This window comes from Notamacropus eugenii, chromosome 5 (assembly GCF_028372415.1).
Source record: "Notamacropus eugenii isolate mMacEug1 chromosome 5, mMacEug1.pri_v2, whole genome shotgun sequence".
Lineage (NCBI taxonomy): Eukaryota > Metazoa > Chordata > Mammalia > Diprotodontia > Macropodidae > Notamacropus > Notamacropus eugenii.
Window position 1 is genome coordinate 184,159,666 of NC_092876.1, and position 26,814 is coordinate 184,186,479.

At 45.7% G+C, this 26,814-nt stretch overlaps 1 protein-coding gene across 8 annotated transcripts in view; it reads right to left on the reverse strand.

Annotated features, from left to right (window-relative positions):
- The window catches only part of IGSF9B (immunoglobulin superfamily member 9B), a 79,688-nt gene extending 53,569 nt beyond the window's left edge, over positions 1-26,119 (reverse strand). For 4 of the 8 annotated variants that reach the window (XR_011967551.1, XM_072611626.1, XM_072611624.1 and 1 more), the window contains exons 1-3: positions 25,802-26,117; positions 11,706-11,903; positions 6,971-7,117 (exon numbers count right to left, since the gene is read on the reverse strand). Coding sequence is in view for 3 of the 8 variants with exons in the window: in XM_072611626.1 (XP_072467727.1) it covers positions 6,971-7,117; positions 11,706-11,903; positions 25,802-25,865 (409 nt within the window). In the remaining 5 variants the exon portion in view is untranslated. Of the gene's footprint in view, positions 1-6,970; positions 7,118-11,705; positions 11,904-25,801 lie in introns of all 8 variants that reach the window. The other 4 variants (XR_011967550.1, XR_011967552.1, XR_011967549.1 and 1 more) reach the window with 1 other exon arrangement.
- Positions 26,120-26,814: the final 695 nt, after the last annotated feature.

Below are 26,814 nucleotides of genomic sequence, written 5' to 3' on the forward strand. Positions count from 1 at the left end.
AGAAAATCTCAAAGTGAGTTATGGAGATATGACTGAAATGACTGAACAGCAAAAACACAATAAGGAAGGTAGCCTTTTTCTTCCCATTATAGAGATAAGGAAGCTGAGGCTGAGGAGAGGTAAGTGATATGTCCGAGGTCACACAACACAGGCAGGATTCAAACTCAGCTACCTCTCTAAGTCTGCATCTCACAACATAACTAGGGATATTCTGGCAGATGTTTAACAACCAGCTCTCTGGGGAAGGAAAAGGTATGCACGCTATACTTTTAAGCTGAATCTACATTATTAAAATTTCCCCCATCACCTTCTTGAGGCAAATAGGTGGTGCAAAAGAAAGAGTGCTGGGTCTGGAGTCAGAAGGAGCTGAATTCAAATCCAGCCTTGGACACTTACTAGCTGGGTGACCCTAGGTAAGTCAGTTTCCTCAACTGTAAAATGCAGATAATAGGAGCATCTACTTCCCAGGTTGTTGTGAAGATCCAGTGAGATGATATTCGTAAAGCATTTACATGCATTATTGTATGTACCTGCAAATATTAAATGTCTACTGTATCTCCCTTCCCTTGTCTAAACAAATATCAAAACAACAAATCAAGCCCTGATTTATAGTGTCTGCCAGCGTCTGAGATGTAAATTATCATGCTGAAAATTTAATAATAAGCTCTCCTAAGCTGGCATAAGCTGGCTCCAGCCACCCCTCTCACACATAGCCCCCTAGCTATCCCTAGTTCAGTGATGCCCTCACACCTCCAATCTGGAAGGCTAGGAAATAGATTTCTATCTCCTTAAAGCACAGGTGAGGAGCTACATTCCAACTACAGTGTTCAAAAGACAGCAACAGGAGTCTCCTTCCCTCTCTAACTACCACCACAGAGGTAGAGACTCCACTGTCTAAATGACCCTGTGCCCCTTACAAATCCTCTGATCACTCCAGATCCTGCTCTCTGTGTCCTCTCTTCCTCCCTTACTTTCCAATTTTGATGAAAACTCCATCCTGTTTGGATAATCCGGCTTTGAGAGACTCAGTCTCATTTGCCTGAGCTGCTTGAGATAGTAATCCAGTCAATATCAAACCACTAGGCTATCTGGCCAGCCCCTTTCTGAGAAGATCTGCACAGCCCTCACTCCTGACCAGCAGCCTCAAGTGAACAGTCCTTGGGCCAGGTTTCTCAGGCTTGTGGATTTGCCAACAGGATAAAGTCGGCCCCCCAGGTAGCCAACCATGTGGCACCAGGTTGGAACAAGCTCACAAAAGTCAAGAAGATACTGCCTAAAACCGATTCCTGGGGGATCCCTTGAGCCCAGAAACCTCTCCTAGGCATTCTCTGAGCTGCTCCCCGCACCTCTCAGACAACATTCTTTCCTCACTGGGCTTCCACAGGTAGAGAGGATATTCTCATGCACATTTAATCAAACAACAACCATTCATTAGACACCCTGCCTTGTGCTAGGTCTTGGGGACTCAAAGTTGAAAATAAAACAGATGCTGATCTCAAGGAATTTAGTGAGGAGAGAGACAACACCTGAGACTTCACTGGCACGAGGATCTCCCCCAAGGAGGAAACTCTCTCTTCCCACAACACTGCTTGATTCCTTCTCTGCCACACAAAGTCTTAGAGTCACCTAGGGCAGCGAGAGGCTAAGGGGCTTGTGCACAGCCAGACAGGATGTTTCAGAGGTAGAAGAGGAGCTCACATCTTCCTGACTCTAAAGCCTCTATCCACCAGGCCATGATGCCTCTCAAGGGCTTGAAATTCTATCTATGCCCACAAACACATAAGCAAAGTCACAGGATATAGTTTCCAGGTCTTCTTTAGCTCCCAAAGCACCCCACACAGTGCTGGGTACACAGCAAGTACTTCATTAGTGCTTTCCTTCAACCTGTACCCCCAGTAAGCCATCAGGCCACATTGATGCTACATCTATGGTATGTCTCTGATTTATCCCGTTCTCTCTAGTTACATCACTGTCACCTAGTTTAGACCTTTATGACTTCTTTTCTGGACTACTGCAATAGTTTCCTATTAGAGTCTAGGCTCTCCTGTCTCTGGTCCATTCTCCACACAAGCACAATCTAACCACATTACCATGTTACTCGCCTACTTCACTGGTTCCCTATCCCCTTCGGGTGATCTGCTTGGCACTGACAGCCCTTCACAGGCTGATTTCACATTCCTCTCCATCCTGTCCCTTTGCCATCATTACTATTCCCTCTCCATGAATTCTATCTCCCACCTCCATTACTTTGCCCAGATTGCCCTCCATCATGTCTGCAGTACCTCCCACCTCCTTCTTTCTGTCTCGTAGAATCCCAAAACTCAGCTCAGAGGCCACCTCCTAATGAGGCCTTTCCTGATTACCACTCCTCTCCTCCCTCTCCCCTCGTAGACACACACACAGACACACACATACACACACACACACACACATACATGCAACTTATTAATGGTGTCCACACACACACACATTTTTTTTTGTATTTACTTTGTATATAGCTTGTATCTAGTCATCTTTGACCATGCCACATACTCCTAGTAGGACATAATGTCCTTTAGGAAAAGTTTTCTTTCATTGTTGCCTTTGTATTCCCAGTGTATACAGAAAATGTTTAATAAATGCTACTTGAAATAAGCTGAATTGGGCCACATTTTTACATGAGAAATCAATCCTTGCTTAATCTTCAAGAATACATCTAGTATTAATGAAAAAAATCATCCCATCTTTTAGAAATGGGACCCATGCATTCTAACTCTCAGGTCCTCAAGTGAGCCTCAGCATTTCTGCCCTTTGAAATATAGCTAGCATCTACTACTTCTGGTGGCAGGCTCAAAAAAAAAAGATAATAAATTAAATTATGTCCTGAAGTGACAAATTAATTACTAATTACACAATTACTTTATTATTTAGTTGCTAATCAGAAAAGTACTTTAAGCAATTTCCAGTTTTCAGGAAAATAATGGTTTGACTCTCGATTATTTACTGAATTAGGCTCTCCTTTGCCAGATGCATTTCCTGGCTTAATTCTTTTTCTACAAGTGCCCTATAATTAATAGTGCAGGTTAGTAATAGGTTGGCCTCTCTTGGAAGTAATTCACAGACCTAAAACAAGGCTGAGGCTTTTCAGGTATTTTATGACCGATAAAGAAATAATTGGGTTTGTTTCTGACCAGCTGGTCTTCAAAGAAAACACCAAAGGAGAATGAATTTGTAGCTGCAATTTTTCACTGGCCTTTCATTTTAGAAAAGTGATTTCCATCAAAGAATACCTTTTGCCAAACAAGCTAGTTCTTTCGACTGGGGTTTGGACATTTCTCCTTGAATCATGAGAAGAAGTACAGGAGAGTCTTCGTGGCCTGAGGCAGTCATATCCAGTTCTGTTTTCAGGTAGGATGGCAGTTTATCACCTCACCTTGAGAGAGACTTACTCTGTTCCTCCAGGTAGAGTGTAAGCTCTCTTTGAGCACTGGTGGTGTCTTACTACTCTATGTCCTCCATAATACTGAGCATATAGCCGTGAATATGGTTAATATTTGTTAATCAATTGGCTCCAAAAGACCTAAGGGGAAAGAAATTAATACTTCTTCTGTCTCTTCCAATCAGAAAGTCCTTCCTTGAATCTAACCTAACACCCATTTCTCCTTTTACAATTTCATTCCATTTTTTCCTCACCTTACTTAAGGAAAGGGAACAAGGGTCAACAAATTTAAAAGCAGTTAAGGAATCATGATATAGTCAAGGCTCAACAAGGAGAGACTCATCACAAAGTTATAAATTAGAAGTGGAAAGAACTCCAAGGACTAGATCATTCTAGACAGGGGTGGGAAATCTGCAACCTCGAGGTCACATGTGCCCTTAGGTCCTTGGGTGTCACCTTTTGACTGCATCTAAGTTTTACAGAACAAATCCTTTTATTAAGGGGATTTGTTCTGAGAAGTTTGAATTGAGTCAAAGAGTCACAGTTGAGGACCTAGAGTGCCACATGTGGCCTCAAGACCACAGGTTCCCCACCCCTGCTCTAGACCAACGGTCCTCAAATTTATTCATGAGGGACCATATAGCATACTGAATGTTGAAGCTGGCGGCACTAAAGAAGAACAGGGAGATTTAACTAAGCACAATTTCCTTTCAATAAGAGCAAAATATTTTTGTTGTTCTTTGCATGTTCAAGGCATGTTTTGAGGTTGGTGTGTATGAGTAATAAGCAAGTTTTGTTTATTCTGTAAATATTACATTTACCATACTGGGTAAGTAAAACTTACATTAAAGTTACTTACATGTTTTCTTTTATTTACAATAACATGACATTTCAATTTTATAGCCCACCTACCAAAACTCTTAGGCCACCAAAATATAAGAGAACCTTACAGAACTCCTGATCTAGATCCAGAGTCTCATTTTACAAATGAGGAAACTGAGGCCAAGAAAGACCAAATGACTTGGCCAAAGTACACAAGTAGTAAATAAAATCTAGTTTCAGCAGAATATAAGCACTTCAAGGACAAGGGTTGTTTCATTTTCGTCTTTGTATTTCCTATGCCTTGCATGAAAAAGATAACTAATGAATGTTTATTTGTGGAATTGAAGACACAGAATGGGGATTTCAATCAATCAGCCTTTATTAAGCATCTAGTATATGTCAGGCACTATACTAACAGCTGGATTTGAACTTGGATGCTCTGATTTTGAATGCAGTGAATTCCCACAATAACATACTGCCTTATAACACAGTAGCTATAGTCTACCTTAATAGAATGTAATCTCCTGGAAGGCAGGGGCTGTTTCAATTTTGTCTTTGCGTGACCAACACCTAACACTGTACCTGACACATAGTAGGTGGTTAATAAATATATATATAATATTGAATATAATATATGCATATGGTTAATATAATATGATGTTATATAATAATAAATGCTTGTTGGTTTGATTGATGGCAAAGCACTGGACTGGGCAGTGCTGAAGGCAGGATACAAAAGAAAGAAAAAACCCAGTCCCTGCCTTTGAGAAGTTTATAATCTAACTGGGAAGAGACATTGCACACAGCAGATGAAATGGCTTTAGTACTCTTGGCATTGGCATACATTATGTGATTCTTTTAGTAGCAGATTTACCTTCCTAATTATGTTTTGCTTGAGCTAATATTAAAATGAATTTTCATTCCCTGAACACACAGCAGCTGGTAGCAAGGGGAGATGACTCAAGAGCATGCCGAGTGCCAGGGGAAGCCTGGCTGAGATTTAAAATTTGCCGCGAATCAGGCACATGTGAATAACTGAGAACCTCATGCATTTAGTGCTAGAGGCTGGCACCAAGATGCCTGGATCTAGTTGTCTTTTCTCGCTGCAGGATTAACTCCCTAGAGGTTGGTTTGCTAAACTAGAGACCTAGGTTCATTCCTGCTTCAACCTGGCCAGGGCACTGGGACTCAAAGTGCTTAAAGCTGACATGCCCGTAGAAAGGGCAACCTGCAAAATGCCCAGAGTCTTTATTCTTCAGACGACACTCCTGACCTAAACTACAAATCACATCACAGCCCTATAAGCTCCTCCCACCTACAGTCAGTTCCCAGATCTCCAAGGATCAGTATGATAAGCACAGGACCTATTCCCATAGTCTAAGGGTAAAATAATCTCTTTCTAGATCAACCAAGGCAACTTCTCTCAAGAGAAGATTCTGTCTCTGTCTCTGTCTCTGTCTCTCTGTCTGTCTCTCTCCCCCTTTCTCTCTCTCTCTCTCTCTCTCTCTCTCTCTCTCTCTCCCCACCCCCCCCCCCCCCAACATGCACACACAAACACACACAGAGTTCTTGGTCCTTGGCAGCTTCACATCCACAAAACTACTTCATGACTTACCCTGGGAAAAATGTTGAAACAAGTGAAGTTTCTTACACCCCTAGTCATCCCTTTCTGTACTTCTCTGTCTTGGTGGTGCCCTCAGGTCTCCCATTCCCCAGATGCCTAGTGTCCTCATTAAACTAAAAGGTAAACACTCATCATTAAACTCACTGAAGAGTTAAGTACAAGTGACTGCTAACAACTTAAAAGTTTTATGCCACCTGAAAACTTTTACACTTTGACATGGGATCAAAACCTTGAGCTCTAGGAATAAAGTTGTAAGGATTTCAGGCATCAGAGAGCAGAAGGTAATTCCTAAAGGCCTTAAAGTCTTGCCACATAGGAGGTTGCTCACTTCATCTATGCAGAAAAATAGTCTTAGCATATCATTTCTGCAACAACCAAACACCCGGTAACACCAATGCAATATCCACAGCAGCCACTATGGATAGGCACACGTATTTCTAGGGTAAATTCGCAAAATACAAACTCTCTTCCTCAAAGACCAAACCAAGACATTTATTCAAACACCAGAAAGCCAAATCCATCATAGTAACTAAGAAATCTATACACATTATCAACACAGGGAGCAAGGACATCCCCAAGCCTTCCCTCCATCAGGCCTCCCCACAAACAAGCTCCCTACACATAATTCCACCCTCTCTCACTCATGTTAGTGGCTCTGACTCAGCTCTGCTTCACTCTCTCTTCCTGTTCCACCCATTCTGCAAGCTCCATCGGCTTCATGTGACTCAGGCTATAGGCTAGGTCAAAGCTCACAGCAGGTCACATGGGCCTATTAAGGGGCAAGGAAGACCTTCAAATTCCCCTACCATTACACCCCCCAAGAAAGACCTCACCCCAGCTCCAGAAACCATACCCTTGACTCCCATGAATCACAATGACATTGGGGAGAATAGGTAATGAGACTAAGTGGGCCTAGACTAGACTGGCACTCAGTTCTCCCTAAAAGGAAGCAGGAATTATAGAGGAGGACCAAAATAAAGAAGGCACAACAGAGGGAGGGAAAAAAAAAAGAAGGATCCACCTGCAGTGTTTGAAACAAAATCACTAAAGACAGTATCCCTGAACTGATTAGTAGGGGAAGGGGGGAAGGGATACCAGCTACTTACCATTGATGGTGAGATGCACCCAGCTGCCATTGTGGAAGGTGTCGTACTGTTGATCCAGCATGAGCACTTTGCACTCGTACCAGCCCTGGTCTTCTGAGCGTACCTGCTCCAGCCGAAGGGACGCCTTATCGTGAAGACTGGCCCGGCCTGAAGGGAGAACAGAGGAAGGGGAGGCTTCTCAGACATCATCAGGGAAAAGCAGTCATATCATGGGCTCAGCTTGTAATTTCTCACCCCCAGCCCCCCACCTGCTAAGATACAGGAAGGAGAGAATGGGAAACCCATCTCTCAAATCATGCCAAGAAATGGGAAACCCTATGCCAAGGCCCCCAACACAGACACCACCAACAGCAGATGGTGGCGGGTGGAGAAAGAAGTAAAAAAAAAAAAGCTTCAGGCATCCCGCCCCCTCCCTAGACCCATGCTGGCCTAGCCCCAGACTTCAGAGGGGAAGTCATCATTCAGGATGCTTGGCAGAGAAAGGGGCTTTGGTTCCCTAGACTACATCCTCATTCTTTCCCAGAGTTCCAAGGGGAAAGGAAAGGCTTGACAGATGTAGACCAGAAATTTGGAAGAAAGATGAAAGAAAAGTAAGACAGAAAGAAACAAACAGACAGGATTGAAGTGGTCCCAGTCCAGCAATCTATGATGGAATATAGAACTGCATTCGCTGATAGAATTTAAAACTTTTAATCATTATTATCAGGAAACTGAGGCCTGAAGAGTTTAGATGATTTTCCCAGGAAAATCATCATAGAGGGAGTAGCCAGATTCAGATCCAGATCTTTTCATTCCAGTGCTCTCTCTACTGTAGCACACTGTCCCTCTTCTCTGCCAGTCCATCTCAGTCCAAAGGAAACCCCTCTCTTTGCTGTGCCTCCATAACCCACAAACACCATCTCATTTCTGCCTGGGTTCCACAGTAGAGAGATGAAGAAATGTCACTGGTCTGGATTCCCAGATCTGCCCCCTTTTCTAACTCTACAAAAGCAAGGGCGCTTGATGATGAAAGTATCTATGTATATGAGTACAACTACTTACCTCAAAGCAAAGAAGAGAGAGGGGAGCTAAGCAGAGACCCCACTGGGAGGTAGGGACATAATAGGTAGACAGGAGCAGCCTAGCTATCTCACCCTGCCCTGTGTCACTAAAATGACATAGCAGCCCCCAAGCATTCAATTCCCCATTTCTGCCACCACCAAAGCCATCCCCCAACTCCAGTGCTACCCCACAGCTTGAACTGCTTCCTTCCTCTGGACTCTGGGCCATACCCCTGCCTCCCTGTCAGCTGATACTGTCACCTGAGATAGGGGCTGCTGCTCTACAGAGGTTTCTAAGGAACAGAGATATAAGTCAAGTAGAACTAGAACAAGCAGAATACTCAGGGAAAGGCTTTGGAATTTAGGATTCAGAAGTCAAAAATCCAGAAGACTGTAACCAGGCAAAGTCTTCTTTTATTTCACTTAGCCTCCTTTCCTCCAAACCCCCCAAAATGCATGAGCATACACACACGCACACATACAAATAGCCCTGGCAGGCAGGGGGCTGGTTGGCAGTGAGTCACAGACAGGGAGGCTACTGCTGGTGGGAATAATTACAGAGTGAGATGACAATGGGGCCAGGAGGAGTGAAAGATGAATCAGGAGGGGCTTCAAGAGGAAGCCCAGGCCTCTGCCCGCAGTTCTGATGCCACAGGGTGGTACTAGCAGAGGAGGTTGTTTTATTTGTCCTTCCTTCTCAAAGAGGACCATGACATCAGACAGGTGATACCATGACTTGCAAGTAAATTGGATTTTAGTGAGGGAGGACTGTGCAAAGTCACCAGCCTCACTTTCTCCTCTAGAGCCATCTGGGTCCAATGACCAGATACAGAATAGGATGACTGGAAATGACCCCTGATGCAGTAGGAGACCTTGGCCTTTTTAAGCTTTCCCAGGTCTCAGTTTGACTGAGGCAATCCCATTCAGTGATTAAGGCTAGGTAAGAAATAAGGCAAAGAATGGCCTCTTTTACCTAGTCCAAAAAAAAAAAACAATCTGAGAAGGGAAGATCCTCAGGGTTTCTGGTCAAAACAGAAACCATCACTAATTTACACTTACTCTGAACCATCAGAGCCCAAACAATGAGAAAATGAGGCTTGGGCTGGGAACTGCTGTTGGTCAATCAATAAGAGCCAGAATGATTTGGGTTTAAGGCATGGTCCTTAAAAAAGATATCTAGCCTGTAAATCCCAAGTTATCTCATGAGGTTTCAGCTATCAAAATTTATATTCCTTTGGGCAGAGCACCCATAGGTAGAAGGACAGTAGACAAACACTAGACTCAATGGGGCACACACACACACTCCAGAATGGAATGAAGCTCCACCTTCTGAACCCAGGGAGAAAGAGTGGGTGAGGCTAGACAGGACTAATTCTACAGCTGCTATTGCTGCTGTAAAGCCACCTGGAACCGAGGCGGAGGAGTTCCATCAAAAGGGTCTTTTCTGACTCAACTTCCTCTCTAGATAGAAACCGACACCTACTCCACTGCCCCTCCTCAGCTCTGTCCCTCTGGGTCACATCTGCCTTTTGCTATCAGTCTCCCTTCTTTCCCTCTCTCTCCCTTCCCACTTCCAGCCCTTATTGTTTCTCCATCTCTCCATCCAATATCCAAAGACTGTTCTTGGCAGAAGAACAATGTCATATCCCCAGCATCTGTAGCTCACCCCCTCCTGCCTCCATTCCCACTCCCTCCCTCCTATTCAATTAAAACTAACTAGACCCAAAAGGGAGGAAGGAGACAGACACAAAAATATATTGAGACAAAAAGCAGGACAGGAATAAATAGAAACCATTAGGGAGAGAAAAAGACAGGACAAGAAGGAGCTTCAAACAAGAAGGAGCATTAGATTATAAGCTCCTTGAGGGCAGGGACTCTTCTTTTTGTAACCTCAGTGCTTAGATGGCACAGTGCCTAGAAGAACATAGCAAGCACTTAATAAGTGCTTATTGACTGATGCTGAGAGCTGAGGAGGCCAGGGAACTGTCAGAGACTTTTGAGAGAAGGGAAATATAACGGAATGATGGATGGAACTTGGGGTTCAAAGGAGGCAGTCACTGTGTGACGTCCTGGTCCTGCTGGAAAACACTTCCTCCTACCCACCATCATCATCACTAACATGCGTTATTTGTACCTTTCAATTCATTAAGTGCTCCTCTCATAATGACCCTTTGAGGTAGGCAGTACAAGAGTTTTTATATCCCTTTGGGAAACTGAGGCCAAGTGACTTCAAGGAATCAATAAACCACTGATTTGCCAGGCACTCTGCTAAACACCAGAGATACAAAAAGAGGCAAAAGACAGTCCCTACGCTCAAAGAGCCCACAAGCTAATAGGGGAGATAACAAACAAATATGTACAAATTGTACAAATAAGCTATATATCGGATAAATAGGAAATAATTAATGGAGGAAAAGTGACAGAATGAAGAGGGGTTGGAAAAGGCTTCTGTGGAAGATAGGATTTTTTTTAAATTTTATTTTATTATTATTGTTTAATGTTCTACAATCACTACCATAAAATTAACATTTTAACCCCCCCACACCTACCCCCCACTACCTCCCTCCCTCCCTAAGACAGCATACAATTCTGTATAGGTTCTACATATACTTTCCTATTGAGTACATTTTCACTATAGTCATGCTATGTAGTTGAATTAAAATAAATGGAAGAAATCATATAACAAATCAAAACATGATACACAAAAACACACACACACACAAACATGATCTGCTACATTCTGCGAATGACTTCCATATTTCTTTCTCTTAGTGTGGAAGACATTTTGCCTTAGAAAACCACCATTGGGATTTTTTTTTTAATAAGTTCTTGCATTATTACAAAGTTCCAGGTCTACCAGAAAAAGCTCTCGCACACTGTGGTCGTTGCTGTGCACAAAGTTCTCCTGGTTCTGCTCCTTTCACTCAGCATCAGATCATATAAGTCCTTCCAGGCCTCCCTGAAATCTTCTTGTTCATCATTTCTTATGGCACAATAGTACTCCATTACATTCATACAGCATAATTTATTCAGCCATTCCCCAATTGATGGGCATCCCCTTGACTTCCAGTTTTTGGCAACTACAAAGAGTGCTGCTATAAATATTTTTGTACATGTGGGACCCTTTCCCATTTTTATGATCTCTTGGAGATACAGTCCTAGTAGCGATATTGCTGGGTCAAAGGGTATGCACATTTTTGTAGCCCTTTGGGCATAGTTCTAAACTGCTCTCCAGAATGGTTGGATGAGCTCACAGCTCCACCAACAATGAATTAGTGTTCCAACTCTCCCACATCCTCTCCAGCATTTATCATTTTCTTGTTCTGTCATGTTTGCCAATCTTATAGATGTGATGTGGTACCTCAGAGTTGTTTTGATTTGCATCTCTCTAATCAATAGTGATTTAGAGCATTTTTTCATATGATTATAGATATCTTTAATTTCTTCCTCTGAAAATTGCCTGTTCATATCCTTTGACCATTTACCAATTGGGGAATGACTTGTATAGTTATACATTTGAGTCAGTTCTCTATACATTCTAGAAATGAGGCCTTTATCCCCAGAAGATAGGATTTTAACTGGGACTCAAAGGAAGGTCACTTAGCAAGATGATGATAGCTTTGGGATTTGAACCAAGGTACCCTGGTACTTTCCATGAGGGTAATACCTCACCACCATCACTATCCCAGCCTTACCTGCATACTCAGGGTCCACGTGAGGGGGATAGTAGCCAAATTTGATGAATATGGGGATGGGAACCCCAAACTTGAACCATTCGACCACGTAGGGGGGAGGTTGTCCCGTCACAGGGTGGATCACATCGCATCTCAGAATTACGCCCTCGCCAGCCCTCGCAGTCACAAACTCAGGCTCCTCTCGAAGGCCGTGGGCACCTAGTAGACACAAGATAGTTTAAACAGGTAATGAAGGTAGGAAAGAGATCTCCACCCCTCAGAGAGAGACTCCCACCTCTTCACTAGTCTGTATTGTCTGTCCTTCATGCTCCGAATGCTCTGCCCCCTTAGTCTCATCTGTGGATTCCTGTGGTTTCCTTCATGATTTAGCTCAAATCCCAACTTCTCCAAGACGTTTCTTGTCCCCAAAGGCCTTCCCCTCTCAGCTTACCTTGATCCACTCTGTATATATCTTATATGTACCTGGTTATTTACATGTCATTTTCCGTATTAGAATATAAACTCCTGGAAGACAGGAGCTGTTTTTGCTTTTCTTTGCATCCCCAGTGCCTACTTAGCACAGTGCTTGGCACACAGTCATTGTTTAATCAATGCTGGGTGAATGACAGATCCTCTCACCTCCCTAATGTACTTTCATCCAAGGCCACTCACCATCTTCCACCCCTGAAGGATTAACTCCCACTCCTCAGGAATATCCTATCTTCCAAGAAAGGATAGACCACTGTCCCCAACTTGATCTTCATTCACCAGACTAATATTCCGTCCCCAGAAGAGCTAGGACACAGGAATACCCTATTCCAAGATAGAGCCCCACCTTTTCTAAAGGATTTCCTCCCCAGGAGATGAGCTCCCATCCCCCAGATCTACTCAGCCTAATGGCTGCTTCTTCCCCCTGCCTGTGGAAACCCTAAAACAACCAAGCCTTGGGAGGAAGGGGAAGGGGAGATGAGAGAGCTAAAGAGAGAGTAGCTCACTAAAAGCCAGAATTTCCCTCTCAAGATAAAGTGTATTGGGGTTATAAGCACCTCTCTGCCCTGTCTGCCCTACTCTCTTCCACAACACACACACACACACACACACACACACACACACACACACACACACACACACACACACACACAAAGGACTCCCACTCCCTCTCTGTGGAGCCCCCTTGCCAGCTGTAGCTAGCTATCATACACACACATTTCCATCTAGGGCTCCACAATCAGAGTTTAGAACCAAAACTGCAGACACAACCACCCTCCCACCCTCATCTGGGCACTGACAGATGCTAGCACCAAAAAAAAGGGGACTCGGGAAGGACTAGGGAAATCCCTGACAAAGCAGAGGCGGTTTAGGGCACCACTGGTGAAATAAGCTAATTGGCCAGTCTATCCCCACTCCCTCCATTCCCCTCTGGCTGCCGCAGAATGGGGAGGGCTGGTTGGTGGGAGAGAGTTCATCCTCATCTGATCATCCAGTTTCTAATCCAGAAGTTCTTAACCTTTTTGTATTATGGACCCCTTTGGCAGTGTGGTGAAATCCATGGACCCCTCTCAGATGTTTTTAGATGTATAAAATATACAAAGGAAACTAATTACATTTAATTTTTTTTTTAATTTCCAATCCAATCCACCTTTTGAAATCTAAGAATCCCTCACCTAATCTATTCTTGACCATTGGTGATTTACTGAATGTCACCACTGGGATGGCACAGAAATGAAAAGGGGAGAGAGACTTGTGGGGATAACCTCACTATACCTTGTTCCACTGGTAGAAATAATTATTGCAATGCTGAAGGGAAATTAAGCAACTATCTGGATTTTTAGACTCCTAACTATGACTGGGTATGGAGTGGGGCAGCCCTTATTCAAAATGCTGAGGGACAAATACTCTTTTATGTACCCTTCTCACCAAGATGGAAAAAGCAAAAGAATTGAATTAACCCATGCACTACCAAACTACCACAGATTCCTGCTACTCCACCAAACTCTTCCAAATCCCTCGAGCAAGGCTAAAATCTTTTAACATTTCCATCCCCACTCTCCCCTAAAAAAAAATCGGTCTACTCTCATTCTAAACTTCCTTCTAGCAAGGTCACAAGGTCACCTTGTTCAGTGGAGGTCCTTATAGGAAAGAAAAAATGTGGGGGTCCTTCCCCCAAAACTACTAGCTCCCCATCACTAGTCCAAATGGCCCACATCTCCACAAACTTCACCCTTATCATGCTAACCTTGCCAACATTGCTTTAGTACCCCAAGATTATCACTCACCCATCCCCCAACTCTTAGGGGGGGAATAGGAGGAAGACATATGGGGCTTCTCCTTGCCCTGGGCTAGCAGGCCCAAAATATTAACTGCTTGACCCTTTGATATATGAGTGCTGCCTTCTTCTGCTCCCCCCTCCCATCACACTCCCACTGCAGTTGTGGGGCCTGGTACTGGAGAGGGAGCCCAAGAGGAGAGCAGCATCCTGACTCTCTGCAACTTGCTGAAGGAGGAGGAGGCAAACCCTTCTAGAAGCTGATTGGCTGCAGGTGACATCACTGTTTTCTAGAGAAGGAGCTAAGATCACTGGATATTTTTGGAGCAGAGCAGAGCGCCGCACTCACCTGCTAGTGGCCCCAGCAGGTTCTCCATCCCCCTCCCCCAATCCCAATTCATGTTGCACCTCTAGCCCCTCTGTGAAGGAACAGAAAGGTATAGAGCTGCAGCAACTCCCTCCTCCCTAGTCAGAGAATTTAGGCAAGGGCTAAGCATTTCGGGAAGGATAGAGAATCTCTCTCTTCCCTCTCTCAATCCCTTGATTCCCAAGGTGAGGAATTGGGGGAAGGGAGCGCAATAAAGGGCTAGCAGGCATCTCAAGGGACACTGAGGCATGGGTATTTGTAGAACCTCAGTGAGAATGTATACATGTACACAGAGATGTTTGTGTGTATCTCTGGAGTGTGAATCTGCAAAGAAAACACAATGAGATGGCAGAGTGAGGAGAGAGAACCTTTTCAAAGCAGGGGGCTGGGTGCATTGCACCAGAAACAAAGGTACCCCTTGGGTGGATGGAACCTCTTGCCCTACGGTGAAATGGAGAAAGGTGCTCCAGAAAATAATTTAATAAAGATAGGGCCATGACTAGCCTTCTATGCTGAAGTCCTTTTCGTGAAACCCCACTCAGGAATGTAGGACTTTGAGAAGGAAACATTCAGGAGACAGATTGGGGAAAGGGGTATCTTGGCTTGGGGACCCACTCCTGGCTTGGCTGTTCTCACAGCTCTGGATGCTCATTTGCACCTCTCTTTGCCTGATTTTCACTGCATCACCAATGAAGCTGTTGGTTTCACACCTTCTCTGGCTGGAGAAAGCTTCTGGGCTTCCAGCTGCCTCCTAGCCAGCCCCCAGAAAGCAGCAAGCCACTCCCTGACCTCTTTCTTTACCATCCTCCTTATTCTTGCAACGGTCACCGGGCACCACTGGCATATAGGAAAAAGAGCCACATAGCCACCAGGCTGGCACTGTTCCCACCTCTGACCCACTCACCACTCAAAGTTCATCTGCCAAATGGAAAATTAGGAGGGGTAGCCCTGAGAATGGAGCCAAAGAACCTCCTGTGGCTCAGCTTTGGGCTTTTAATGCCATAGATACCAGCAAAGGAAAAAGCCAGGTTGGGTTCAGATTCTGTTATCACTCCAATTTCCCTTTCCAGAACCTTCTTTTCTTTGTCCTCTAGAAAGAACGATCTAACTGGCAATATTAAATTTCCTACTGGATATGATAGTTTGTATCCAAAGTTGATGGCACTGGTATTTGGGTTGCACCCCAACTGTTTCTTTCCACTCCATATGGTCTGGGGAGAGGCACCACTACACTTCCTGGTCCATCTTTCTTTTTCCCAGCTGCCTCCCATGACATGAGTTCTCATAACACTGGTGTTCCCACTTGATAGAATCACAGAGTCAAAACTGAGAGGAATTTTAATGACCATCCTAGTCACAGAGTGGTTAATTGGCTTACCCAAGATCACACAGCTAGTTAGTGGCAGAGTTGAGACTCCAACTAGTGATTTCTGATTAGAAGTCACTTGCTGCTTTTTTCATACAAGTTGCTCCCTCTTAGAAGGGATTAGGACATACATGTATTGGGGGAGGGAGGAAGAAGAGGACAGAGTATATGATCAAAGCTAATGAACAAAGCAATGATGAAATGGCCTAGAAATTAGGTAGGGGATTCAGAGCCCTGTCCCAGAAGGGTCCTGCCTTTACACTCCAATCCCTCTTGTATCCTGAAATATTTATCTTTTTTCCTTTATAGCACTAAATACACACACACACACACACACACACACACACACACACAGGAAATAGTCTTCTCTCTCTCTCTCGCTCACAGCTCCCACTACTTTGGAGTCTATCCTCCTCCTTAGGAATGTATTCTAAAAAATATTTTATTTCAGCAAATTTCAACCTCTAATGCATCCCTCTGTTTCCCTATACCTCTTCTTGCTCCCCAAATGATTGAGGGACAGCTCCAGGTTTAGATTCCCTGTTTCCATTTCCCCTCCTCACCTCAGCTAAACACAAGGAAAGAGGTAAGACCTGTGGGCACTTACCCACATGTTCTCTAGGTTGTCTAGGAAGCCTAGAAGGATGATATAAAAACAAGAAAGTCATGACGGAATGGGCCATGAAAGAAAGAATCTAGAGGGATGAGGACAGAGTAAAAGCATACAACGCAAAATGACACTAGATCTCTCCTGACTCTTATCATAGTATTTGTAGAAGGTATTTAATAAACGTTTGATGAATGAATGAATGAAGGAAGGAATCCATTAAGAGACTCAGAGAGGCAGTGACAGTGCAAAAGAAAGAGAAGTCAGAAACATGGAAATCAAAACCCTTAGAGGATCACACACAACGGCCGAAGTCAGGAATGAAAAAGGAAGAATCTGACTCAATTCAACCAATATTTATTAAGTGTCTCCTGTATACAAGACACTGTGCTAGGCTATAGAAGTACAATTTAGGAAAAAATGATCCTTACCCTCAAGGAGCTTACAGCCTCAAGGAGAAAGGTGGGGCTACATAGGTATACCAATTAAAGGAGGAATGGTGAGGCCAAAGCTAATTAGGAAAGAGAATGACTCTTGAATGGCCCTGATAGGGAAATGGAAAATGGCCAGTAAAGTAGAGGAAAGATCTCTTGTGTGCAAGAAAAATCTGTCCACTGTCCCCTCCATATCAGGAACCTAGGAGAAGGGGTCAGGAAATTTGGTGGACCCTCACATACTTCCCTATTGAATAACTAACTCATAAGTTTAGGAGGGTGAAGAACACTGAAACTTTTATTTGCTTCTTCCTTTTTTTGTTGTTCAGGGGGAGGGAGCAATAGTGACCTTGGACAATTTGCTTAGTGAACAAGCATCGTAGGATTTGCCCGGACAGTTTTAAAATGTTTATACCATCCTTCTGAGATCTGGCTGACCTTTTGCATAGCCCATGAGGTACAAATCTCAAACTCTCAAGGCCAGGTGGTAATCAGCAGGCAGCTAGGCCAAAGGCTGTAGTTGGCATCTCCTGGTCAACACAAAATAATCACACACCCACCAGAGGTTGGCACAGCCTCCACCTCCAACCTGGAGCTTCCCTGCCAAGTACAGAATCAGAGGTTGGGTGGATCCCAGAGAACGAGGCCACAGACTCTCCAGTCCCCTGGTCCTCCAGCTTTGGCCTTTAATGCCACAGATACTGGGGAGGATAGATGGGAAAAGACAACCAGGACAGATGGGGACCTTCTATTGTTACTCAAACTTTCAAATTTTTCTTTCTTTCTTACAATCTTCTGATCTTGAACCCTAGACCAGCCAGGGCAAAATCACTGATTACAGACTGGTGAATAGAAGAAAGAAGGAGCCCACACAACTTCATATACCCCAAGGGAAGTGAGATGGGAAGTGGATCTAGAATCACAAAATAAAAACTCTAGAGATGGAAGTAACCTTGGAGGTCATTAGGTCTAATCACATCATTTTAAGGATAAGAAAACTAAGGCAATTTCCCCAAGGTCACAAAGGTGACAGGGCTGGGATACAAATTCCTGATCTGTCACTTCTCACTTCTGCAGCCCTTGGGCAAGCACCAGACTTGTTTCCAAATCTATCAAATGAGGGGACTGAACCAAATGACCTCTAAAGTCACTTCTGGCTCTCAAATTATGACAATACGATCCTTCCTTTACATTTTAGGTCACTGTTTCCCAGTCTCACTGGCAAGACCTCTCTAGTTCATAACTAAATCTCTGCAACCAACAGAGGGAGGAGAGAGTGGGACTTCCACTGAGGAGAGTGAAGCATGCTCATTGACCTTCACTCTGTGCATTTCAAGCAGAAGGAACAATGATGGCCTAAATCCTTGGGCGCCCTGCCCTGTTGCTAGCATCCTAGAAGGCAGTTGGGCTTACTTTGAGAAAGATGTTGCACTGGACTAGATGTTGTGTGGACTAGACATTCACCAGCAGTGGTCCTCATCACCACCCTCCATTCCCCATTGGCTAAGCACTCAAGCCTAGTAATACAAGGGACAAGCTGCTACCACTTCCACCTCTACCTTTAAGCCCTAAATATAACTCCTGCTCACTTGGCCACCCTTTGTTGCCACAATTTAGTCAGCATCATGATACCTACCACTGAGGAGACACTTCAAGAATCTATGCTGAGAAAGTTGACCAAAAGTCTGGAGAGGACAACACCACCCTCACCAAAGTTAATATAATCCTAAAGGAGACCAGAGAACCTGTGTCCTCATGTAATGAAATAGATGTGCTGTCCACACTTGCACTTCCACAAAACAGGTGGGATGGATGGCACCTTAATTTTGTGTTTCTCTCCAAGCTGAACCTCCCCCTTATCCCTCCAACATTAAAGGCAAGTGGTCTCTTTTTCTCCAAAAGTCCTTCAGGGAAAATGTTGCTTAAGGAACCCCTCCTGGCCTTATTGTCTATGCTCCTTCACCCTCCTGGTTCTTACCCTGACCTATGGCACCTCCAACCTCAGACTGGGGCTATGTCAAGCCAAACCCCACCAGATTTCCCCAGGCAGAGGGAAACTTTCTGGCCAGCAGAGCAGCAGAGGACTCAGCGAACTGAGAGTCAGAAAGTTCCCTTGCTCTACCAATGGGTGTACCTCTTCCCTCAGCCAGCTCCTGGTCCCCCACTGCAGCCCATGAGGCAAGGATATATTAGCAACTTTAATTTGCTCTCTACTAGATTATATCTCCAGGAGCCCTTTCCCCCGCAGACCCGCTGACAGGAAGGAAGTCAGTAATTCAATCTCCAATCTTCATTAATGGCTTCTCAGCAGAAAAGCAAAACCACGCCTGCCCACACCCAAGAATTCCTCTCCTCCCCAAAGGGCACTCAGGTTCAGGAACCCCCACATACACACATACAAAAGTGTGGGTACAATGATCCCTAGGGCCAAGTTTAAGGCAAAGGTACAGGACTACCTTCTGGGAGCTGGAAAAGCATTATGGCTACTGCCCCCTTCTTGTCAACGTTCAGGTTGGTAGGAGGGAGGCAAACCTTGTGGATGGCATATCCCTATGGAAGTGTGAAATACAAATACAGTATTTACTCACCTATAAAACTCTGGCTCTTTCTCTACTATGAAGCTAAAAAATGAGGACAATCACTCACCTTGTGCGGCAAATGAAGGGGGAGGCTGGGTTGCAACTTCTATGCAACATGGTCTCATGTATATATAATATTTCTCACTCCAGGAGAGACCAATGAGGGAGGCGGGGGGAAGGGAAAGGATGGGAAAAGACTATCTTGGAGTGGATTTTTCCCCATGACCTGCTCCTCTCAAGGCTGACAAGTGTCTCCCTCCCATCACTACCTCTCATAGAATTCCTCCCCTGAGTTCCTCATGGAGGCCCCTGCCCCCCCGACCCTACCCACCAGTCTCATGCTTGTTCATGCAAAAAAGCAAAAGAGCAGAAGATTCAGAAAGAAAAAATAGGTCAGTTGCCTCTAGCAGGCAGGGTCTGTGCCCATGGGCTGTGCCCTGAAGGAGACCAGGGCATGAGCAGTTTTTCTCTTCTCTCCATCCCCTGCCATCACCCAAAGATGTACCTCCTCCCCTTTGGTCCCAGTGAAGAAAGAAAAAGGTTTTTTCAAAGTGTCCCTATAAGCTTCTCCCCTGGCTGCCCCCCACCCCACCCCCAGACCACAGAGTGGACACCTCAGACACTTTCAGTTCAGCCATTGGCCACACTATCTACCAACCCCATCCCCCAGAGTATGCCCACTTCCAAACTGTCTGAAACCATGGCTGCTCCCTCTACAGAGTATAGGCCAAGTGCCAAAAGAGTACATTTGGGAGGACTCTAAAACCAACCCTCAGATCGTACTCTCCAACTGAAGCTAACCAGATTTTTCCCCTTTCCCCTCACCCTATTCCTCTGCCTACCATCACCTCCATCTAACCCCTCCTTCTCTTCTTCCTCCTCCTGCTCCTACACACACACACACACACACACACACACACACACACACACACACACACACACACACACAGGCATTCTCACCAATTAGAGCTCTTTTCACCAATCAGATCCAGTAGCCCTAATGAGCTGCCCAGACTACTCTCACAAGCACGTGGAGAAAAAAACCTTATTCAACTATCACTCAGGCCTTGTGCCGACACTGTGGTAGCCATGGATTTGGGGAGAGGGGGATTGGAGGGTCAGGGAGGAGGAAGAATGATGATAATATCTCTTGAAGCAGGGTAGGAATATGGGAGAGCCTGAGGCCAGTGGGAAGGAGGAAAGGAAGATGGAAGAGAAAGAAGGGAACAACATGATGAATTACAAGGCATAGCTTCCCATTCCCATGCATCTCACCAAGCAATGGAGAATAGCTATGATTAGTAGCAGGGAATGCAGATGTAGACAACACAGAGAGAAAGTAGCCATGAAAAGGGTAAGCACAGGAGAAAGGGAAGTGAGCTCTTAGCATGATGACATTGGGAACACTCATATAGGGAGAGAGCGGGCATTGGGAGGGAACAGGAAGGGATGACTCAAGGAGCCATGAAGGAGCAAGCATGGAAGCCAGGGGGAAAATAAGCCTAAGCAGATCAGGGAAAAATAGGAAAAGTACTGAAAGAGAAGGAATGGGGAGGGATGGAAACTCAAGCTGAGTCTCAGAATCACCCTGCCTGGGCATCCATAGAACCTTGGGTAACTGGATCCAGTGTTGCTATCTCAGAGTGGTAAACATGAAACCATCTAGGACCTAGGACCCAGTGATGCCCCAAACTAGCCATGTGTCACACAACATGCTGGCAGCTGAAAGCTGATGTCCCCATACCCCCTGGACAACTCCTTTCAAATCTTCCCTCTCCCCAACGTCTTTCAGGGCACAAGCTAGTGGACAGACAGGCCTTCCTACAGTACATACTCCCCTTGGCCATTTCCCAAACCAAGTCCTGCCATGAAAGTATGCTCCCACAGGGGTATTGCAGTCTTCCAGACCTGAGCACTCCAAAGAAGAGACAGAGAGAAAAAGAAACATCCTTCTTCACTCTGCAAGGAGGAGAACTATCTGGTATAGATCAGGTAGGAGTATGCTTGAGTAAAACAAGGAGACAGGAAGAATGAGAGTCTGGGAGGCATGGAGAGCTAGGGAACTATAGTAATCATAACCAAAAAACTGAGGCAGGGGCAAAGTAGGAGCAGTGAGGAGACAAAGTAGTAAGGCCTCCAGTTCCATATCCAGGAAAGAGAACACCTACCTATTGACCTACATTTCTTTAAGGTACCTTCCAATAACCACAGACTGGTTTAGATTCATAGAATCTAGGTTGTAGAAGGCTAGTTCACTGCAGAACAGCTGGCCTAGACCCTCAGTACATTACCCTTCACAATCCCCTATTGAAAGAAGTGAGATAAGGGGTCTAGCTGACACCCTAGCCCAGCCCTCTTCTCCCTAACGTTGCCCATAAGAGTTAGGACACCAGCTCACACCTTCATCTATCCCTTGGTGTCTCACTGTTCCTGGATACCATTTCTTTCAGTTATTCAGTCAATAAACAGTTATGAAGCACCGCTATGTGACAAAAGATAGTCCCTGCCCTCAAGGAACTTACAATCCAATGGATCAACCCTGAGTAAGAGTCATAGGTCATGGTTTCCTGGTAAGTAAGGAAGGGTAGTTTTTCCAGTTAACATTTCTGAAATATGTTTTGCATGGCTTCACATGTATAATAGGTATCATAATGTTTGCCTACTCAATGGGTGGGGACAGGCCTAGAAGAGAGAGAATTTGAAACTCAAAATTTTTTAAAATGAATGTTTAAAAAATTAAATTAAGCATTTATGATTTCCCTCAGTTATGTGGAAGAAAGACTAAAATAATTCTTGACAGTTTAAGGGGAAAACTAGGGTCAATAAGCATAAATTGCAGAGAAACACATATAGGGCAGAAAACAAGTAAGAATCAACCTCAAAAATTCAAGTTATCCAAGAATACCTCATGAAGTAGTGAGTTCCTTGTTGCTGCTGATATGCCAGGGGCTGGCTGAACTGAGATATTGTAGTGGATTCATAATTTGGGGAAGCGGTTGGATTTAAGGCCCTCCAAGGTCCCAATTCTGATATTCTGATTTCCAGCAACCATAACATCCTTGATGGTGCTTATACAGTGCTTGGCACAGAGTAAAAGTTTGATAAATGCTTATTGACTGACACTGACTGGATCCAACCTCTTCAAAGCAAATTGGCCATATCCCCAGGATGGCAGGCCTCTAAGCAGATTTTCCAAGGCCACAGGGACAAGAGTATGAATTTGGAGTCAAAAGACTTGGTTCAATTAACCTGTGGGATCGCAGTCAAGTAATTGAACTTTTCTTGGTCTTAGTTTCATCATCTATAAAATGGGGAAGTTGGATAAGATGCTCTTTGAGGTCCCTTCCAGTTGTAAAGCTTATATGCCTATATGCCTACTGGGCTTAACTCTCCAACTCCCACCTGCAAAGTTCCATCCACAGGTACACTTTCCCCTTTGCAAATTACAACTTGCTTTTGGGGTAAGACCAACCTTTGCCTTCCTTAAGACCATGTCCTCCTCTACTTTTACGCTGAAGTTTAATAACTAGAGCATCTCTGGTATTAGTCATTGTAATCTTACATCCAATCTTGATCCCTGATGTCAGCCTGCAGAGAATTCTGGAAAAGTCATCTCTGCCTTTGGGGGAGTCACGGAATAGCAAGCATTCTGTAAGTACATTCACACATAAGAGCCACACTCAGACCCAGACATACACATAGAGACACACTTATAGACACACAGACATATTCCCACACATGGACTCACTCATTCTCATATACTGGCAGATCTCTCCCAGACCCATCCAACCCTCTCCTCTCCCTCTAAGGAGATATGAGACAATGAATAGTTCTCCTCATTTACTTTCTGCCAGGAGGGCAAGAGAAGTGGCAGCCCTGTGTGTCCTTCACACGACCCTTTCCAGGCTCTGACAGGGCTCTGGCTCTTCAGCCCCTGCAATGGAATTTAAGCAACTCTAATGCCCAAGCTTGCTCCCCATGGATACCTAGGAAGCAGAGTCCCAAAACAAGTCCCCTAGCCTATCTTAATGTAAGAAGTTCTTAGCACTTTTCCAACACTTAACAGTGACACCAAAATTTCTCCAAATGTTTTGATTAATATACACTGAATTCCAAATTACATGGTCTATGTAAGAAGGTAGTAAATGAAGGCAAATGTAAGTAAGGGCTCCAGGAATCCAGAAACACCTCATGCTATAAAGGTGCCCCCAAAGGTCAACAAAACCAGCCCCCTTCTTTCAAGCAAGATGATACATTAACTCATTTAAAACAGATGGTCATTTCTTCATATCTTAAAGGAAGAAAATAAATAACTTTCTTGGGGAAGCCCAGCCCTGTGACAAACAATCCCTCACTTTTTGGAAGTTCTTAATGTCTAACTATTCTCTCTCTTGCTGTAGTGAAATATCTTTCACCTATCCAATCCTTAACCAAGTGGTAGAACAGCAGTTTTCCCTTCATAAAACCTCTCCCCCCACCCTCCCTCCAAGGTCTGAATATTACTCAGCCTCTTTCCTAAGGTGAATTGGGTTCATTCTGTTATTCCTTCTACCCTTTCACTAACTGTCCCAAAGCAATAAACTAGACTAAATTGGATGAGGGTAATTGAAAGTGGGCAAGAAAATGGGAGAAAAAGTGGCAGGAAAGATGCCAGGAAGCCTAGGATGTTCAAACACAAACCCTTCTCAGACCTAACGTCTTCCCTCTCTGCAAGCTTTTGCATAGTGACTCAGTTTCCCCACCTAAAATCAGGAGTTGTGAGACCCTTCTGTAGCAATATACTAGTTAATTCCTTCCTATATTGTCCCCCCTCCATCATCCTCCAGAGCTCCTCCTCCCCCAAAGAAGGCCGAGGACAGGGCGGGGGGGGGGCGGGGTGGAGAGTTGGGGAGGCCACTTCATTCCAGGTCCCAACACTGCCCCAGTTTTGTGTGGTTTCTGCAAAGGACGCCTCCTGCTGGTCTATTTTGCCCTTGCACCACAGGGATGGAGGGGGGGCAGGGGAATGCCTGCCCTACCCACTCCTTCCCCCACTCAGTTAGAGGGGCGTCTCTCTTTAGGGTTGACATCCATCCACGAATCCCCAGCCCCGCCCGATCTTTCCCTTCTGGAAGCGGTCTTCGCCAGCCTTTATGCACTTGCCCCGCCGCCAGATCATCGGCTGGGTGCGGGGGACCATGAGCTCAGTGCCCTGGCACCCACCCGCCCTCCTCTTCTCTGACTTCCTTACAAGGACTCTTTACAAGTCAGGGGTGCCACACCGAGCCGAGCTGATAGATCCCTTTCCCCAGGCTTTCATCTCCCAAGCCAACGCTAGAACACGCACGCCCCAGTCCCTCTTTCACCAGGCTTACCTCTTTAGTGATTCCCCTATCCTCAGTTTGGGGGGAAACAAAAAGGGGGATCCCACTGAGGTTCCGATCTGAGGACCCGCAGGGAATTCCCCCTTTTCGCTCTGCTTTGGACCTGAGGGAAGTCTACCTCCTCTGCTGAGTACTTCCCTGGGAAGTTTGTGCCCGGCTTGGGGAGAGGTGCGGGCAAGGATGGCAAACCCATCGGGGAGGCTATCGAAGGCACTCGGACACAGGATGGAAGGCGGATCCTTCTGGAGTCCTGATGAAGAACACCCAAACCCCTCTCTGCTCAGAGTCCACCTTGCCAAGACAGCAAGGTGATCTGACCTTAAGCTGACAACTGCGGGGAGGGGGCCGTCTGCTGCCCGCGGGGCTGCAGAGTGTGTGAGTGTGTGAGAGTGTGTGTGTGTGAGTGTGTGTGTGTGTGTGTGTGAGTGTGTGTGTGTGTGTGTGTGTGTGTGTGTGTGTGTGTGTGTGTGTGTGTGTGTGTGAAGCCTTCTCGGGTCCTTCTTCCCCAACCGGATAGCAAGGCAAGTGAGCTGCTCCGATGAGTGATCTGGGTGCAATGAGATTCATTATTGGGGATGCAGGGGATACCCCCACTAAAGAACCTGCAAACTGACTGCCTCGCTAGCCACAGTTGAGAACAAGCCCTTTCGAAGCCTGAGGTCATCGCTTCGCTGGGGAGAAGCACTCCGTCTTACGAACAAATCTTCGCCAAAGGAAAAGTCTAGAGAAGTGGAGATAGGGGAGTTGCGGGGAGAGGAAGGGGATAACCACAGGTCTATAGGGAGCATTCTCTTTCGGATGCCGGGTTAGCCCCAGGGGCCCCAAGCACGTTCTCCCCCTGCTGCCTCCAGCCCCTCCAGATGCCGGGATGAATGGGATGGATGGGCAAGTTTTCCTCCCTTCCCCGATAGATAGTTCGTCTCAGTGCGAGTCACCAGATTCGGGGGACTCTCCGCGGCAAGTCACGGATGCCGGGCTAGCAGAGAGATCTCTCCCCCAGTCTTGGGAAGCAGGGAGTGGGGGGAGCCCAGGAAAAGGGAAGCCCGGCGAGCCGGGGGGGTTGAGGGGGAAGGGAGGGGATGGAGAGGTGGTGACAGGAATGGGGGCAGAGCAGACACGCTGTACTTCAACTCACCTTGAGCTGCAAGACCTCTGGTGCTGATCACACTTGCTATCAAAGTGGCCACATACCAAATCATAGTACTACCGCCCGCCAGCAAAGAGCGTCATCATATCTCAAAAGTGCTCCTCTTTCCGCAGACTTCTCATGCCCCAGCCCTAAAGCGGTATCAAGGAGCTCTCAAAGATGCCCTCTCTCATGTCCTGCTCCTTTCTTCTTGCTGCCTCTCCTCCACTCTCTCCATCCCTCCTTTCCTATCACAGCCCCTCTTCTCTCTATCCTTAACCAGGCAGCGGCGGCAGCACCTGCACTACAAGCAAAGGCAGAGCAGAGCCAAGGCTATGGTGAAGCCTAGCGTGGGCCCCAAGCCGCTAGGGCCGCCCCTATCTCCTGCCCATTGGTTGTCTCCCGGGGGAGTGGAGAGTGATTGGCTCAGAATGCTGCCAGTCCCCGTGCGAAGGAGGCGAGCCCCGTTTCAAGGTGCGTTGAAGTGTGGAGAGCACAGAGCCGCAGAATCATGCGCATTGCCAGGGAGAAGGCGTTTTAGCGTCTCTGCTCTGCTCCCTGCTCACACTGCATGGCAAGTTTCTGGAGGGAGAGATGGGAGCCCTTCGGGGCTGCTGCTGGGACCCTCTCCCCAGGTCTCACCTATCCTGGATGTCTGCGAAACGGGAGAGGCCCACCCCCACCCACCCAAAGAGCCAGACATTTTTGTCGTCAATTCTGCGGACAGCAGCTCCAGGGAGGAGGGAAGATGTAATGGGGAGACCCAGGAACAGGCAACGTAGGGATGAGAGGGAATTTCCTTCCCTGGATATCTTTCCAAACAGGAGAGATTCTGTTCCCACCTGGTTTTTTCCAGTTCCACCTTCTCGTCCCCAGGAGCCTGCAATAAGTAGGCTTTATCCAGTCCCAAAGGCAGGGGAATTGACAAAACGACCTCTGTGATCCCTAGGATTCAGATTGCCCCACTCGAGAGTGAGAATGTTACAGACCCCTGACTTCTAACACATACACACCATCCCTCA